The sequence below is a fragment of the Mirounga angustirostris genome, unplaced genomic scaffold (assembly GCF_029215605.1).
Source record: "Mirounga angustirostris isolate CCGP_5_RB_7025 unplaced genomic scaffold, mMirAng1.0.hap1 SCAF_6, whole genome shotgun sequence".
Taxonomy (NCBI): Eukaryota; Metazoa; Chordata; class Mammalia; order Carnivora; family Phocidae; genus Mirounga; species Mirounga angustirostris.
The window spans coordinates 127,138,401-127,152,480 of NW_026991714.1; the positions used below are offsets into that span (position 1 = coordinate 127,138,401).

At 46.6% G+C, this 14,080-nt stretch overlaps 1 protein-coding gene across 3 annotated transcripts in view; it reads left to right on the forward strand.

Moving 5' to 3' along the window:
* HIF1AN (hypoxia inducible factor 1 subunit alpha inhibitor) overlaps positions 1-14,080 on the forward strand; it is a 78,435-nt gene that overhangs the window by 1,369 nt on the left and 62,986 nt on the right. For 2 of the 3 annotated variants that reach the window (XR_010412551.1, XR_010412550.1), the window contains exons 3-8: positions 2,387-2,535; positions 4,614-4,759; positions 5,562-5,668; positions 6,056-6,119; positions 6,352-6,462; positions 7,293-7,472. Coding sequence is in view for 1 of the 3 variants with exons in the window: in XM_045878629.3 (XP_045734585.1) it covers positions 2,387-2,535; positions 4,614-4,759; positions 5,562-5,668; positions 6,056-6,119; positions 6,352-6,462; positions 7,293-7,337 (622 nt within the window). In the remaining 2 variants the exon portion in view is untranslated. Of the gene's footprint in view, positions 1-2,386; positions 2,536-4,613; positions 4,760-5,561; positions 5,669-6,055; positions 6,120-6,351; positions 6,463-7,292; positions 9,150-14,080 lie in introns of those variants that run through there. The other variant, XM_045878629.3, reaches the window with a different exon arrangement.

Here is a 14,080-nt window from a genome sequence, read left to right on the forward strand (position 1 = left end):
GATAGCAAACACAGGACACACTCAGATGGGACTCTTCCTCTGTGCTTTTATCCTTATATGTGAAGACAGCCTCTTTGGTAGGTCCCGGACAGCATTCAGTTCCATACTGTAACATTGCTTCTGGGGAATTGCTTTCACTGAGTACTTCATGGTGAATGACCATCTCCATCTCACATTTCGTGCCCAACCCTGGGCTTCTCTTTAGTCTCCTACCTCAGTTCTTTCCCTGACTCTTAGCAGCATATGGCTGAATGAATGGATTTGGAATATCTTTTTTGTGTTTGTGTGTCTTCCTGACACGTAGCCGTTATCATACCACTAGAACTTTGACCAAAAAGAGTTTCCAGGGTCTCAACTGTGATTGATCAGTTCTTTATGTCTTACAAAGACTGGTGTAAGTCATCTTCTGCTTAAGTTTCCTCAAATTTAACATAGCATATACATGTGTATGCATACGTCCACACATCCCCAATGTTGAGAGAGAGAAGTCGATTTAAATGGTGCTGATGGAATGTAATTCCACTGCATGAACATCTGCGCTGGAAGGAGCATGAGATAAGACACAGGAGTCCTCGATCCTCAATCACTTTAAGTTTCTTATCTCCCTTAGGGAGAGCAGTTTGCCTCACTAAGTATAAGCTATGAGTGTAGTCTTTTTTTTTTTTTTTTTTTAATATTTTATTTATTTATTTGAGAGAGAGAATGAGAGACAGAGAGCACGAGAGGGAAGCGGGTCAGAGGGAGAAGCAGACCCCCCGCTGAGCAGGGAGCCCGATGTGGGACTCGATCCCGGGACTCCAGGATCATGACCCGAGCCGAAGGCAGTCGCTTAACCAACTGAGCCACCCAGGCGCCCCTGAGTGTAGTCTTTATGAATGATTCAAGGAAGATTTTTTTCCTATGCACAGGTTTTGCCCTACCAGCTTACTTTACCACCAACCAGTTCCACTTTGGAATTGTATGGGTTGTTATGATTCAAGGAATTCTATGATTTCTCTTTGAGCTCTTTTGACCATTTACTGTTCAGATGTAATAGGAGTTGTTTGGATTCATGTTTGGTGAGTGTTCTGCCTCTTTCAAAGTTACTTGGCAAAATTTTTGTATGAATATTTTATAATTTCTGGGGAGAGTCCAAAGGTTGCATTTGAGTCCTGAGGGTTCCTTGTCCCCCAAAAGGTAGCTAGTGTTTACAACTTAAAAGATTTCTAGTTAATATTGCTTTAAGCATCCTGATTCTAGGCACTGAGATAGCTTTGAGCCATTTGAAGTAACATTCTCGGGACTAGAACAGGGCTGCTTTTGTGTTTTGTCTTCATGTTTGCCCCTTTATTAATGTCCCTTATGGGACTTGAGCAAGTGTCTGGGTTTTCACATCCCTTAATTAATTTCCGATCTTCGGTGTATTAGGAGCCCTAGGTCTGCAGAAAGCCTGATGAGGCTTTCAGTTGTAGAAGGCCGCTGCAGCTGAATTAGTTAAGATAAACTAGGTTTCAAGCCAGAGGCAGTGGCTTGAAACAACAAAGGTTTATTTAGGTTTATAACAACAACAGTCATGCTGCGGTGTCTGTCATAGGTCACATGGAGGCTCTACTGTTACATCATCTTTTTCATTTTGGGACCCAGCAGCTACTATCTGAAACCTTGCAGTTGATTAGCAGAGGGAAAGAAATGTGGTGGTAGTGAGTACTGTTTCTTCAAGTTACAGTTTAGAAGCAACACAAGTCATTTTTGTGGACATACCTGGTCAAAGCAAGTTAAATAAGCAAGCTTGGCTTCAAGGGGATACAGGAGAATTAACTCTCCCACAGGGAAGAAACTAGATCTTGGTGAACAGTAATACGATCTATCATAACGGCCATTGAGGGCCAAAGAGGATGTCTGAGGCTCTGAGCATCTCTAGAGAAAAGCTGATTAATCATTTTAGTCTCTGAGTAGGTGTTGAGAAATCTATGAAATTGTATGAAAGTTCTGTGTGTATGTACATATTTATGGAAGCGTTCCTTGGATTCTTAGATTTATGTTGTGACCCAGAAAAGGTCAAGAATCACTTCTTTTAGGGGCGCCTGGCTGGCTCAGTTGGTGAGAGCATGCAACTCTTGATCTCAGGGTTGTGAGTTCAAACCTCACATTGGGTATAGCGTTTACATTAAAAAAAAAAAAAATTTTTTTTTTTTTCTTTAAAATAGCAAGTTTGGTGTTGAACAGAGCTCGAAGAAGGTACAGGCAAGGATTCAGTTCTGTGAGAATCTGTCTTGGTTAAAATTTGCATGGCTGCAGCTGGTCTCTCTGGGAGGTGCTGTTGTGAATTTGGATTTCCAGATGTGGGGAGGCCATGCCAAGGGACTGTGTATGTGCACTAATGGGATTTTATTCTCGGGGAACATAGGTTGTATCTGCAGCAAACACTCAATGACACCGTGGGCAGAAAGATTGTCATGGACTTCTTGGGTTTTAACTGGAACTGGATTAATAAGCAACAGGGAAAGCGTGGCTGGGGACAGCTGACATCCAACCTGCTGCTCATCGGCATGGAAGGTAAGAAATCTTTCAGAAAGCAGCATAGCTTGGAGTCCTACAAACCTGATTTCCAGGCTTGTCTTCACCACTCATTTGCTTTATGACTTTGAACGAGTCACCTAACTTTTTTAAACCTCAGCCTCCTCTTCTGTGAAAGGAATATGATAATATAAATAGCTATGAAGATTCAACGAGATAATGTACATAAAGTGATTAAGCTAGTTTCATGCACTCTAAAAAGAGAGTTAGTTCTCTTTTCCCTTCCTCAGTTACTGCATGAGCGTGTATACTCAGGTATTAGGGATCTTCCTGAGATACTGTTCTATTTATTGGATCTGTCTGTATTCAGAAGACTTTTATTCCAGTAGAAGAGGAAAGCTTATTTTTTCAGTATAAATTGAACTTTATCTTTTGAATGTTAATATATTTATGGAGTTAAATTCAAAAGGTATAAATAGGTGTGTAATGATAAATCTCTCTTCCAGTCCTATTTCTGAGCTTTCCAATATCCCTCCCTGGAGGCACCACGTGTTATTAGTTGCTTGTGTATCCCGCTAGAAGATTTTATGCATACACAAGCAAATATGTGAATATGTTCGTTCGTTCTTTTTTCATTTGAATGAGAGGAGAGGCCTTTGAATTCCAGTCAAAAGAAGGAGAGCTGCTTACTGGCCAGGATCGTTATCTTATTTTTTTTTTTTTTTAAGATTTTATTTATTTATTTGACAGAGAGAGAGACAGCAAGAGAGGGAATACAACCAGGGGGAGTGGGAGAAGCAGGCTTCCTGCTAAGCAGGGAGCCTGATGCAGGGCTCGATCCCAGGACCCTGAGATCATGACCCAAGCCTAAGGCAGTCGCTTAACCGACTGAGCCACCCAGGCACCCCTCATTCTTGTTTTTATTTGTGGCACTAGCTCAAGGCCAGGCCCATAGTAGGTACTTAGTAAATAGTGAATAAATTGGATTAATCAAGGAAGCAGAGTAGTGGTCTCTTCTCCTTTTATTGTCCTTTCTTCAGTTTTGGATCCTTTGCTGCAAGTATTAATAAGGATTTCTAGCGATGCAGTTTATGGATTGCACCCCTAACCTGCCCCTTTGAAGCCAGCTCTTGATTAACCTGCCAGGAGCTAGTTTCGACCTACTTAGCTATATGTTCTTCTGTTGCCTTCCTGCCCTTCGGTAGAGTGCACAGAAGCAGATCCCTCAGGTAGAGATGAGAGAGCAAATCTCCTTTGAGGATGCACATGGACTCAGCATTAAAGAAGGCGGCTGTCTTGGCCCACTCAGGCCGACCCAGGGAATGTTTTCTGAACTCTGTGCCCTACAGAAGGGCCCCTCAGCTCTCGGATTGTGCAAAGGATAAACAACAGATGAGGTCCCAGTTATAAAGAGTAGACGGAGCATACATATTCTAGGGCAGAACTAATTCAAGTTGGCATTTTAAATAATTTGCCTTATTCAAATTATAGAACACTTCAGGAATCTGATATGCTCCCCTCATGCCCCCATGAGAATTAACAGCCTCAGTGTTGCTCTAAGAAGTGTCCCATCCCACAGATGTGTTGAAGTGAGAACAGAGGTTGAGAATCTTTGAGCTCCAGAAGAGCTACTCAGAGCAAGTACATACTCGTACAACTTAAAATGACCAATTAACTCCATCAAAGAAGATGATGCATGTGTTGTTGATGCCAGTCATTTCAGTTGTTACTCTTGTTTTGCTACCCTTTCATTTGTGCTATAGTCAAGAAGAGTGCAAGTATGCCCAGTATATTACTTGGCCAGGCTTGTGACTGTTCTCTTGATGTGCTGCCGCTTCCAGTAAGGGCAGAGGCGTCGTTTGTGAAAGTTTGCGTCGCTGTAATTGATGGTGAGCCCTTAGCCAGCGATGGTTTCTGAACAACTTACTGCCCACTGAAAGTGTAACACCTACTTTGCTGAGAGCTGTAATTGCAGTCACCCTGATGCTGCTTGAAACTTTGATTGGGAACCCTTAGCTGAGAGGGCAGGCTGGGTTTCTCTCCAGCACTGGGCCTTGTGTTCCAGCCTATGCAATAGAGCCACTGCTCGGAATAAGAAAATGTCTTTCCTCCTACAGGAAATGTGACACCTGCTCACTATGATGAGCAGCAGAACTTCTTTGCTCAGATAAAAGGCTACAAGCGATGCATTTTATTCCCTCCGGATCAGTTTGAGTGCCTGTACCCATATCCTGTTCATCACCCATGTGACAGACAGAGCCAGGTGAGCTTGTGTGGTCTGAGGAGGGTATAGAACTCCTTTGGGATCCAAGGTTGGCATGTCTTTCCCCTTCCCTGTGGATAAACTCAGGATAATTTCACAGTGTAGCTCACATTCCAGGCCCTTGTGGTGGTCCCCAGATGTTTATAAGGATAAACCGTTCCGTTGAGCTAATTCTGGAGGGCAGACCCCATCACTAATGCTAGTGGACTCTGGTTACTCTGCTTGAATGTGTGTGTCTCCATTGGATTTAATCATTTGTTCTGTTGTCATGGATGCTGCTACTTTCTGATAAGGAGAAGGATGAACAGAATTGTCATATGTCATTTACTGTCTTTCTTGGATCTAAAAGAAGTATGTGGTTGACTTTATGGCCAACCAGAGAGGTCCCCTCCTTTCTTGAGAAAACTGCCTAGCCACTTCATGTATGAGTTTTTGCTGGTAGGAATATGTGTGTGGGAGAAAGTTTCAGAAGATGTGGTTGAAGGATGCATCCTCATTCCTCATATCTGCAGGCCATGAGTAGGTTTTCTGACCTGCAAGCTGTGATGATTGGCTTCTGACCTCAGGAGCACTGAGGCCCAGGATTCTTTATCAATCTTCAAGTATGGCCTGTCTTACACTGTTCTCTGAGAGGGTGTGTGTATGTTTAAGGTGTGTGTGGTATCTTCTGCTGGATATAAATTCTAAACACTTTTTTTTTTCTTAAAGCCATCTTTTTATCACTACCAGACTAGCGCATCACAGTTATTAATAAAGATTTGGTGATTGACTGATTTTTTTTTCTTTCTCTTGAACCTCTCAGGTGGACTTTGACAATCCTGACTACGAGAGGTTCCCCAATTTCCAGAACGTGGTTGGTTATGAAACAGTGGTTGGCCCTGGTGATGTTCTTTACATCCCAATGTACTGGTGAGGAGGGGGCTAGGACTGGGCTTCTTGGGAGCTGTATCTCTGAGTTGTGGCAGGATTGGTCTTATGTGATCTACAGAAAGGTTGGCATATCCAGATGTGAGCATACTGAACATGGGGGAAATGACAACCCAGTCTCTAGGACAAGATGACAGTTCCTCAGGTCCAAAGAGATCCCAGTGGCTTGAGGCTGGAGAGACTGTTCTTGGCTCTTTTGTATTTGGAGACTGAACTGAACACCACTGCCTCTGGTCCCGGGGTGTGTTTGACAGGATGAGTATAAAGATATATCCTTGTTATTTGCTTTAGCCAGACTTTACCTAGTTTTCCATCCCTCCCTCTAAAAGAATATTGGTGGCAAACAGGAGCATGTTTATTTTCTTGCAGGTGGCATCACATAGAGTCATTACTAAATGGGGGGATTACCATCACTGTGAACTTCTGGTATAAGGTGAATATGGGTATTTTCCCCCTAGATGGGATTGGGGTGAGGTAGGTGTAATAAATGAATTGGGGCAGGGTGGGGAGGTTGGCTCTCTCTGAAAGTGATCCCCAGGTCTTTGGGGAGATGAAGAGGGATGGGATTGAACTGGGTTTCTTAGAAGGGGTGAAGGTGCTAGAAATGTGGGTTACATTGAAGCCTGCTGCTAAAGGCATTTCCTGAGCTGCTGCTTCCTTTGCAGGGGGCCCCCACCCCTAAGAGAATTGAATATCCTCTCAAAGCCCATCAGAAAGTGGCCATAATGAGAAACATTGAGAAGATGCTTGGAGAGGCCTTGGGGAACCCACAAGAGGTATGTGGCTGCCCCAAGGTGGCACTCCTGTGGCCCAATGGGCAGAGTGACAAGGGCAAGTCAGGATTGGTGTCACATTCTCCATAGCTCTGTTTCAGTATCTGGTGTCCTTTCTCTCCATAGAGGTTATGGGTGTGTTCAGAAAATCTTTGTTTTCTGGTGAGAGCTGGGCTTGACTGGTGGATCAATTATAATCTGTTCCATGCTAGTGGTAATGTTCCCCATGGGGCTTGTGTGCCAGCTGGGGTCCCCTGAGGGGATTCTTCTAGAATGGGAAGCGAGCAGTAAAGCATCTCCTCACGCTCTCCCAGCTGTGCCAAGGCTGCTGTAGGTAATGTTGAGACCTGCTTCCCACACAGGTGTGCCAGTGGCCCATTGGGTACCCAGGGGAGGCATTTGTAATGCTCTGGCCTTCTTCCTGTGGATAGCCTCAGCATTCGGAGGACCTGTGGGATTGGGAGGTGGCACCAGCCCCGATTGCATGTGACCGTTTCAGGATACAGAGGCATTTAACCTTCTTAAAGCTCGTTTAAGAAACATGCAGGCATTCTTGGGTTTTGGGGGATTATTGGCTCCTCTGACCTTCTCTCTGTCAGTTTGGTGCTGTTTATAGGGTATTGTGAGAGGGAAGGTAATACAAGATGGACCCAAAGGAGAGGGCCATGTCCTGGAATATTCTCCAGGAAGAGAGTAGGTTAGTGGGTTTACAAGATTGAACGAAAGCCTTATCCCTGCCCTTGGCTGGACATAGAATGCCTCCAGACACACCACGTCTGGCTCCAGGGCCAGGGGACAGGCAGTTCTGACTGGCTCCTCATGTCTCTTCACAGGTGGGGCCCTTGTTGAACACAATGATCAAGGGTCGATACAACTAGCCTGCCAGGAGTCGAGGCCTCCTGCCAGGTGACTGCTAGCCCGTCCACACCGCTTCATTGATGAGGACAGGAGACTCCAAGCGCTAGTATTGCACGCTGCACTTAATGGACTGGACTCTTGCCATGGCCCTGGAGGCAGGTGTTTGGGGCAAGGCAGGGTGGTTGGCGCTCCACTCCCATTTGGAGGGACTTCTTGCCCTTGCCTCTGTGCCCCAGCATCTTCCCTCTCTGCCCCCCCTCCCCCCCAAGGTCCTGCATTCAGTGTGTGGAGTCCCAGCTTCTGGTTGTCATCACGTCTGTGTGTGTCAGTCTGTCACCGTCGGGATGTGTGTGCGTGTGTGTGCATGCACACGCATGTATGTATCTGTTCCTTGCTTTCTCCTCCTGGGTCAGGATGCCACTGCTGGCTCTCCTTCCTGTCTCCTGCAGCCTCAGTGCCTCAGCCTGAGAGGGAGGAGATGGTCTTGGACGCCCACTACCGGGCTGCAGGGCCAGAGCTCTCCTGACCGTCAGGTCAGTCTGCCTCCTTCCAGTTTTCACAGAGTCAGGCTCTAGGCTGGGTGGGAATGGTTACTGGGACTCTTAACAGGGAGAGTGAGAGGGAGGCTTGCCTCTGAGAGCCTAGATAGCCTTCCTGTGAGAGAATTAGACAGATTTCCAACTTGGACCCTTAAGCTCAAGCCATACATAGAAAAGAGCCTCGGGATATTAGAGCCAAGGACTATGCATAAGTTCCAAATTGCAGACACATACAGCTTCTCTCTTTCAGCACCAGCTCTTGCTCCCTGTGCTGAGTGCCAAGGGAGTTCTCCTAGTAGTGGCTTCTCTAGGTTCTAGGGGTGTAAGCCTCTGTGTGGATGTGTGTGTGATACGTGTGTCTATGCGTGCGCGCGCGTGTGCGTGTCCTTGTCCACACTGGCCTGCCTCTCTGCTTACTAAGTTTCTCCACTGCTTAACCTTGTCTAGTGGGACATACAGTGTGAACCCCAGGGAAGTACTGCCTGACCTAGCCTAAAGCTTTTAAACTCAGTTTTAGCCATTGGACATTGGTCAGGTCTCACTACAACCTCCAGGTCCTGTGACCCTCCCAGCCCAGGCCACGTCCTCTACTCCTGCGGAGTTTCCTGGCCAAGTAAATGAAATGGGGTCAAGCTTAGGCAGCTAACTTACCACCTATCATCCACCTCAGGGCAAGGACAAAAATACAGCCTTGCTTCTTAAAGCCAGCGCCTCTGCCAGACCCCCCTATAATGTTCTACAAACACCCTTGAAAGTCAGGGCAACTGATGATAGAGCACGGAAGTGGAATTTCTTTTCCTTTTCATCATTACTTGTGGGAACCCCTCTCAGGGCTGCAGCTTACATACAGCTGGGCACTGCACAACTCAAAGGGCCATCGGTCACATGATTCAGTGGAACTGGGGCCGCTGGAATTGGGCGGTATGGTGGCCCGGTGGCCCTGTGTCTCTTCACCTCCACTCCCATCTCCATGCCCCTTCTCTTTGGAAGGAAAGAGGAGTTGGAAAACTCTGGGTTTTTTTCCTTTTTTTTTTTTTTTTTTTTTTTTGCCAAAGGTTTACTTTCAGCATCTGAGCTGTGGCTCTAACCCCCAAAGCTCAGTTTACAGTTACAGCGCACTGATGGACTGAGAGGATGTATGTGTATGCATGTGTGCACCTGTGTGTGTATTTTGGGTAGGGGTGTTTATTTTTAGTACCCCATTCTGGGGTTCTCTGATGCAGCGTGGGTGTGCAAACACGGTACCTTCTCAAGTGTAGTTCTTTCAAATATAGCCAATGCTGGAAAATGTGATTGCAGTGATCTCCATCCCTCCATCTCTTGGGAAAGAGGAGCGCAGCAAAGAAAACAAGGCAGACAGAGGATAAACTTGACCACAATCAAACTTTGAAAGATAGCGATTATTATTCTCCTTAGCGGGTCTGTTGCGTTCCTAGCTCAGCCCTCAAAGATGTGGGTGATGTGCAGCAGAAAGGCATGTGCCACTCAGCTGATCCTGGCTGGATGCTGTGCTGACAGATCTGACCTAAGGCGACCAAGGGGGAGGGTTCTTTACAGGATTGGTCCTGACCCTTGGGTAATACAATAGGGAACCTGATTATTAGACACTCACTATCTGCCTAGTGCTTTTATCTTTATTCCTCACTATCCTGCAAGGTAGGTATTTTCATTTCACCGCTAAAGAAACGGGCTCAGAGAGGTTTCAGTGACTAGTGGCAATCAAGATAAGAACCTAGTGTTAATTTGACTGCAAACTCCGTGCTGCTCCCTTTCCAGCAAACTGTTGATTCTCCTACCTTGCCATCTCCCTTGTACTACAGGCTGTCCTCAGATCTCACCCTACTGGGCAGTGCCCAAGAAGGTGCACAAGATATAGTTCAGGGAAAAAGCTCTTTTGGGCTCCAGCTAAAGACCTCTTGGGAAAACTACCGGGAAGTCCTGTTCTGAGTGAAGAGTGCTGGAAGGAGTTGTGGGGAAAAGGAGTTCTAGATCCGAGTGCATTATTTGTGCTTGAATAGGTATCATAACTTCTCCCAGCTTGCTTCTGCACCTAAAGATTGAAGATCCAGTCTAGATGATAACTAAAAACATTGATTCATGTTCTGCTTCCTCCCTTTCCCCCAAGGAAGAGATCTAGTCTCCTCCCTTCCCTTAGGACTAAGTTAGGGCTGTTTAGGCTCAAATTCTACTTGCGGCTAAGAAACATATCTGCTCTGTTGCTTACTCTTAATGCTAACCAGCAGCGTGGAGGCAGACACATCAAGGGAAGGTGGGGCTTTGGACCTGAATGGAGGTCAGCCACATTACAGGCTCCCATTTTTACATCAGCAGGTACATGGGAAACTACTCTTTTGTGAAGTCAAATATTTGTTGGGGGGTTGGAGTTTGGGGGAGGGAGGAGGGGCTGTTCTGGGCATCAGTTGAGCAGATGCCCAGGATGCCTGGGGGAGACCAGCTTCCCCTACAAATCAGAGCTCTAAATTACAAGGTTTTTACCAACGCGAACAGTTGGGGGAAGTCGTCTGCTCTCATTTGCGTAATGGTTTCTGTCACTGGTGATTAGACACAGGATGAAGGAAAAGAAATTTGACAATTAGGAATGAGCGATCATTAATCTGAATCTGTTAGGAGACAGAGAGGGGAAGGATCCTTATCAGTGGGCCCGCCCAGTGTGGGGAGACCCTCCCTCTGCCCCCACCAGAGACTCTTGGGCCACATACCCTTCCATTGTTCCCACGAGCGAGCTGAGCTGGTGTTTCTTAACAAAGCTTAGGTAGGCCCAGGCCCCAGCCTGAGGTGGATACAGTAATGGGCGGGTCTTAGGCGTGAGCCATCAAAGAGAGATAGATGGGTGTCAAATGCAAGTGATAGGGCAAAGAATAGCAATGGGAAAGATTTGCCATGTTTGCTGTTTGTGGAAAAATTCTTTTAATCAACACGCCAGATACCCCACCTGTGACAAGTGTCTGTTACATTCCTACACTGCAGGGTGTGGAGAAGACCTGGTTTTTATCCTCTAGGAGCTTCTACTTAGTTGGAGAGGAAACCACACGAAACAGCCAGAGGTTATGAAGCCATGAATCTTGCACATTTTGAGGACAAGATGAGAGATTGTTGAGAGAGGAGGAAGATCAGTAGAGAGCAAGCTCTGCCCCCAGGCTCCGCTGAGTCCCTGGGCTCCCCAGGGAGGGACTCTTCACTACAGGTCTCCCAGCAATGTTGATTTTTCCCAGTCGGTGCCTCCGCAGTGTAGTAGCTGCTGAAGAGCACTGAAGCCCCACCCAGGCATGTGAACAGGTGATAAGATTACTTCTAGTGGGCTGAGTCCTAAGGTGTGGAAAGTCCCAACTTGGATCTTCGCAGGTCTCAGTGGCACGTCAGTGCGCATTCTTCCTCTGTCTTCACACTTTTAAGGATTATGTTAATTTGCACTAGTTGGTATTTGTTCCTCAGTTTTGTGTCTTGTGTGTGGTGGGTTCTTTAGACACGGACGGTTCTTTGTCTCCTCTCAGAATGTGAACTTCCCACAGACAGGACTCTGTCTCTCCTTTGGTAAACTCCCTGCCTCTGAGGCTTCTGCCCTCCAGATTAGCTGCAGAGTTCAGTAGGGCGACAGGGAATAGCCCTCGGTGACTAGTTTTACCCAAACAGGGTGGATGCCGGGGTGCACCTGGACATGGCCCTTGGGGTTCCAGAGGCCCTGGCCTCTCAGCCCTGTTCTTTTCGTCCTCTGGAACCTTCAGTGCTCGTCCTCCAGTCCCTGCCGACTTCTCTGGTGTCCTCTCAAGCTTCCTGCATTGAAGAGATACTCCAGCTTCTCTTTTCAGGGCTCCCCTAGTTTCTCCCTCTCCCACTCAGCTTTCCTCTGTCCAGTCTCTCCCTCAGCCAAGGGCCTTTTTCCTAAATGGTTGCCCTTTCTTCAGAAGCCCCAGGGCTGCAAGTGTTTGGATAGACTTTCTCTAGGATCTCTCCCCCTGGGTTCAGCCCTGAGCATCTTTGAGTTATCTTCCTTTTTCAACATGTGGTTAGTCCATTCGTTCTGTGTCTGCTCTGCCCTCTTAGTATTCCTTTGTTAATTCTGTGTGGCTTGTTTAGCTTTTCTAACTCTGGTGGCCCTTCTGCAAGTCTTCAGCCATCTCTGTTCAATCCTCATAGGTCTTGGGGTCCTCAGTGGAGCCAGACCGAGTACTTTTGGCACGTTTCTAGGGGACAAGGCCTTAGACCCTGGCATCGTTGAGGCCCAGGGACCAATGGTCCGTGGGGCCTCCAGAGGTGGGTGAGGGGAAGGTACCTAAAGTCTTGGACAATGGAGAGCCAGTGAGGAGAGATTGACGAGGAGAATCCCGGGAGTGGGGCCAGGCCTGGCAAGCCAGGATAGAAGAAGCAGTTTTGTGTTTCTGTCTAAATGCATCTGTGTGCCTTATGGTCCAGTAAGCAGTTCAGGGATGGTGGGTATCTTGTGAATATCTCCTAGTTTCTCTCCAGTGTCTTTGGCAATGCTCCGAGTCACCAAGTTTGGCTGACCTCTGCATTCCAGCATTTGCTGGAAGGGAAACAGCATATTGGGTAGTTTTATGTAAGGATCAGAGGTCTTAGATGAGAAAAGCTGTGGAAGCTGGGGTAACAGGCGAGAGGGACTCGTTGGTCAGCTTACCCGGGCTGTCTTCACTCCTCCCAAGTGTTTAAGTACAAAAGCTGATTAAAGAAGTGAAAAAATGCCTTGCCTTCTTCCCCACCTGAAGTCTGGGTTCCAGGTAGTATTTGGGGGAAGAAATATATGTCTTTTAAATTCCATTGAGAAACAATCTAGCATAGTGTTTTAAAGCATGGATTTTGGAGTCAGATGTCTTTGGTTCAGATTTGTAGCTTTGTTACTTACCAGATGGTTTGACCTTGTTGGTTGGCTTCTCCTTTCGGAGCCTCAGTTTCCTCAATTCTAATGATATATATTGGGTGAGGGGTAGTGTTGAAAATATCTACCTCATGGTTGTTGGATTAACTGAAACAATGTAAAGCTTTAGCACAGTGCCTGGCAAGCACTTAATAAATGGTTGTGGTGGTGGTGGTTACATTTATTATGTAACTTAATCAGAAACTTGATTTCTGTGATTTGTGAGCATATTTCCAGTGATTTCTTTTCTCTCAAGAAAACCATAGGTAAAAACAAGGAAAATGCCCTGGAGACACCCATATTGAGTTGGGGGCAGACAAAAAGGCTTTGGTACCTAAACCTGTCCTAGAGGGAGGGAAATAGGAAATTGATGCCTTCTGCCCAGTCAACCAGACTTTACCACTCTCCATGCCAGCCCAGGGCAAGGGTGAGAAACCATCAGGTATGAGCTTTCCTTACATCATTTGAGGTGTGAGGGCAGCTGAATGGGTTTCCCATTACCCTTGGAGAAGCTATGCCAACTTCACGTCATGAGACACCAAGGCCGTCAAGTTGGGCCCCGTTCGTTCAATTTTATTCCATGACCTTCAACATATTTAAGTTATATGTGTGTTAAGAGGTTCTGGGGCAGAAGGGTATTGAGATACTGAGAAGAGAATCCAGAAAAATAGACTGGGATCTTAATAGCTACCATTTGCAGAGTACCCTGGAGCATTTTTTTTCTGGACCCACGTGCTCTCAGTTCGATGGGGACACCAAGCAGGTCGTTAGCATTACGAATCCTCAACGGAGAAGCTGGGTGTTCACGGTAGGCTTCCTCCAGGAAGTAACATAGTCTAAGCTGATAGCTGGTAGATAACCAGGGGCTGGGGAGTAGTGAAGAGCATACATTTCTCCTCTGGCTTCTTTCCCAGTTCCCAAACACTTTGCTCCTCTGTGTTTAAGGGTTCTGTTAATAACTCCTAGGAAGGAACCAGGTGATGGACCCCAAAAGAAGAAAACTCTTTGGTTAGCCATAGAAATCTTTGGAAATCATTTTGGTTGCTGGCCCAGGTTTGTCCTGGAGTGCAGATGGATTGGACTTGCTCCTTTGTAGCCTTTCCACTGTCCTCTGTCTCAGAAGTCTGTCTGCATTCTGGCCTCTGGAGCCACTCCGCCACCCTCGTTGGAAGAGATTCTGGGTACAGTTACTCAGACATCAGCCTGATAAATATCCTAGCTGCCTGGAATTCTCAGCCTCTTCCACACTGAGATCCTTCTGATCTCAGGTCTGCCGCCACCTCCAGCCACTCCCCTCCTCCCCACTATGAGCCGAGCCAAGCCTCTCTGCCGT